The sequence below is a fragment of the Octopus bimaculoides genome, chromosome 9 (genome assembly GCF_001194135.2).
Source record: "Octopus bimaculoides isolate UCB-OBI-ISO-001 chromosome 9, ASM119413v2, whole genome shotgun sequence".
NCBI classification, from domain to species: Eukaryota; Metazoa; Mollusca; class Cephalopoda; order Octopoda; family Octopodidae; genus Octopus; species Octopus bimaculoides.
In genome coordinates, this window is record NC_068989.1 from 17187420 (window position 1) to 17190227 (window position 2808).

General features: G+C 34.6%; 1 protein-coding gene across 1 annotated transcript in view; it reads right to left on the reverse strand.

Moving 5' to 3' along the window:
* The window catches only part of LOC106868869 (uncharacterized), a 32468-nt gene that overhangs the window by 12252 nt on the left and 17408 nt on the right, over positions 1–2808 (reverse strand). The window contains exon 2 of the mRNA XM_014914320.2: positions 1754–1951. Within this exon, the coding sequence (XP_014769806.1) occupies positions 1754–1951 (198 nt within the window). The remainder of the gene's footprint in view (positions 1–1753; positions 1952–2808) is intronic.

Genomic DNA, 2808 nt, shown 5'->3' on the forward strand with positions numbered 1-2808 from the left:
CTGACGATATGTCCATCTCTGATCATGAGCAGAAGTAGTGGAGGAGCATCATAGCCATGTGTTGAGAGGAATTCTTTGGGGTTTGGAGTAATTCACCTTTGGAAACATGGGTGTTTTGCTCAACATCCTTAAACAAACCTTATTCAGGGACCTTTTGAGCGGTATGGGCTACTCGACCTGAAGAAAATTCTAACTGGGCCCCACCTGCGAAATCATGCGCTGTTTATCTTGATATGAGACCACTATGTTGCGCACATATGGTTGTGATGCACGTGCCTGGTGTACCCTTATCAGACGGGTAGTCATGATGGGTATATTGGGCTTTGTATATTTTACCCCAGTGTCACTTTGATGGCATACCCTGATCTCTCACTCAATAATAATAATATTAATAATAATAATAATAATAATAATAATAATAATAATAATAATAATAATAATAATAATGATAATAATAATAATAATAATAATAATAATAATGATAATAATAATAATAACAATAATAATAATAATAATAATAATGATGATAATAATAATAATAATAATAATAATAATAATAATAATAATAATAATAATGATAATAATAATAATAATAATAATAATAATAATAATAATAATAATAATAATAATAATAATTATAATAAAGTTTTGAGCACAAACCGTAGAGATTGGCGGAGTCGGAAACCTGCAAAATCCTGTAGGATTTTCAAATCCAAACAGGTCAAGTGCTAGAGGATAACAAACCGGACTTAGTGGTGGAAGACAAGGTGTACCAAATGTGTTATATAATTGATGCTGTGTAACCCTTTGAGCCACGAATAGTCAAGAAGGAAGGCAAGAAAACCGACAGTCCTCTTCAGTACGATATATCCCAGCTATGGAAAATGAAGGTGAAGGTAGTGCCAATTATTGTCGGGCCCTTGGGGACAACATCAGAAGGCATTAAGAGGAATATAAAGGGAATCGGAACGAAATAACCCGTAAAGCTGTTAGAAACGGTTTGCCTCCTTGGCACGTCTGAGATAATCAGAAAAGTATTAGATAGTTGGAAAGAACAGATAGCATGTTACTGTAGGCTGCAGGTAGCAAGCTCGCTAGGTATGCAAGACCCCAGAAGTTCCAACAAAAACTGGGTTAAAAAGAACAATAATAATAAAAAGTTTTTGATCTTGGAACAAGGCTAACATTTTAGATTGGTACTTGACTGGTACTTTATTTTATCAACCATGGAGCGATGAAAAGCAGATTCGACTATTATTATTCGACTATTATTATTCAACTCTGGCGTCTTAACGATTCTAATAATGACTTCGAACATCAATAGCATACACTAGTGAACGTTATTGGCACTCTTTATTGACACTGAAGTAATCAAATGTCAAACTGTACCATGCTTCTTAAAATGATTAGCAGTAATCCTCGTTGTTTATATGTGGCATATTTACTAGTAATATACTACGATTAAGTCCAAAACAACGATATTCTTATTCGGACAAAAATATTGAAATTTTATTTCAAATTCACTAGACAGCATGAATTACAAAGTTCGCCGAGAAAAAACCCACGACAAAACAGAGTCAATAATGAACGAAATATAAAGTTGTTAGACCTGCGAAAATTAACAGCTGGGTTTTTCTCCAATCTTTACCAAGAAAACTAAAGAAAATCATTATCAGAAGTTGTTACAGCAGCACTAGCTACAACAGCAACAACTCTGATGACTGAAGATACAAGAACAAAATATATTTCTTACCGGATGATAGAATGTCTTTGAGTAATTGGTGAAAGCTTGGTTGGTAAAGTTGGACACCAAGGCTGTTCTGAGCATTAAGATTTCTATATCTCTTCGTGAATATATAGAAAGGAGTAAAGCTGTGTAACCAGTAAAGTTGATTGTATATCTTGTACAACAAACAGTGAAGCAGTAACAGGATACATACCCGGGCTGTAGCTGCGGAATTCGTAAATATAATATATTTAAGTGAATAGGGTAAAACATGACCGTTGACCAAAATTACAATGTCTAATAGTCAAAAAGAGTCTGATAATGTTACACCTAGCTAAACATTTACATACATATATACATACATACAACAAGACATGCATGCACGTATCCATCCATCCATCCACCCATCCATCCATACAAGAAAATACCTTAAAGTAAAATGATTAACTAGAAATTTAAATCGAAGTCAATCAGCAGTCTATAGAGTCTATAAAGACATTAGGTGTCAACTATTTATCACAGCAACTCCTTCCCAGAAAGATGCAAAGTCATCCCGAAGGAAAATGTGGAGCGAAGTGAAGAAGTTAAATTAGGTAACAGTCTTTGTATTAAACCAGTCACAAACAGCATCGGCGGCGAGACCCTTGAGTCGGTGATTTAAAAACATCAAGACAAAAAAGCACAAGGAAGGTTTCAGTTGATCCAATCAACTGGAACAGCCTGCTTATGAAAATGACGTTCAAGTGGCTGAGCACTCCACAGACACGCCAATCCATGACGTACTTGTCAGAGAAATTCAGTGTGACACGGAATATAACTTTGAAATGCGGGTACTACTCATTTTTGCCAGTTGAGTGGACCGAAGCAATGTGAAATAAAGTGTCTTGCTGAAGGGCACAACGCAGCGCCAAGAATCTTGCCCACGACCATATGACCGTGAACCGAATACCATAAGCATTAAGCCACACGTCCCCACTATACATATATACATATATATATATATACATATATGTGTATATATATGTATATATATATGTGTGTGTGTATATATATATATATATATATATATATATATATATATA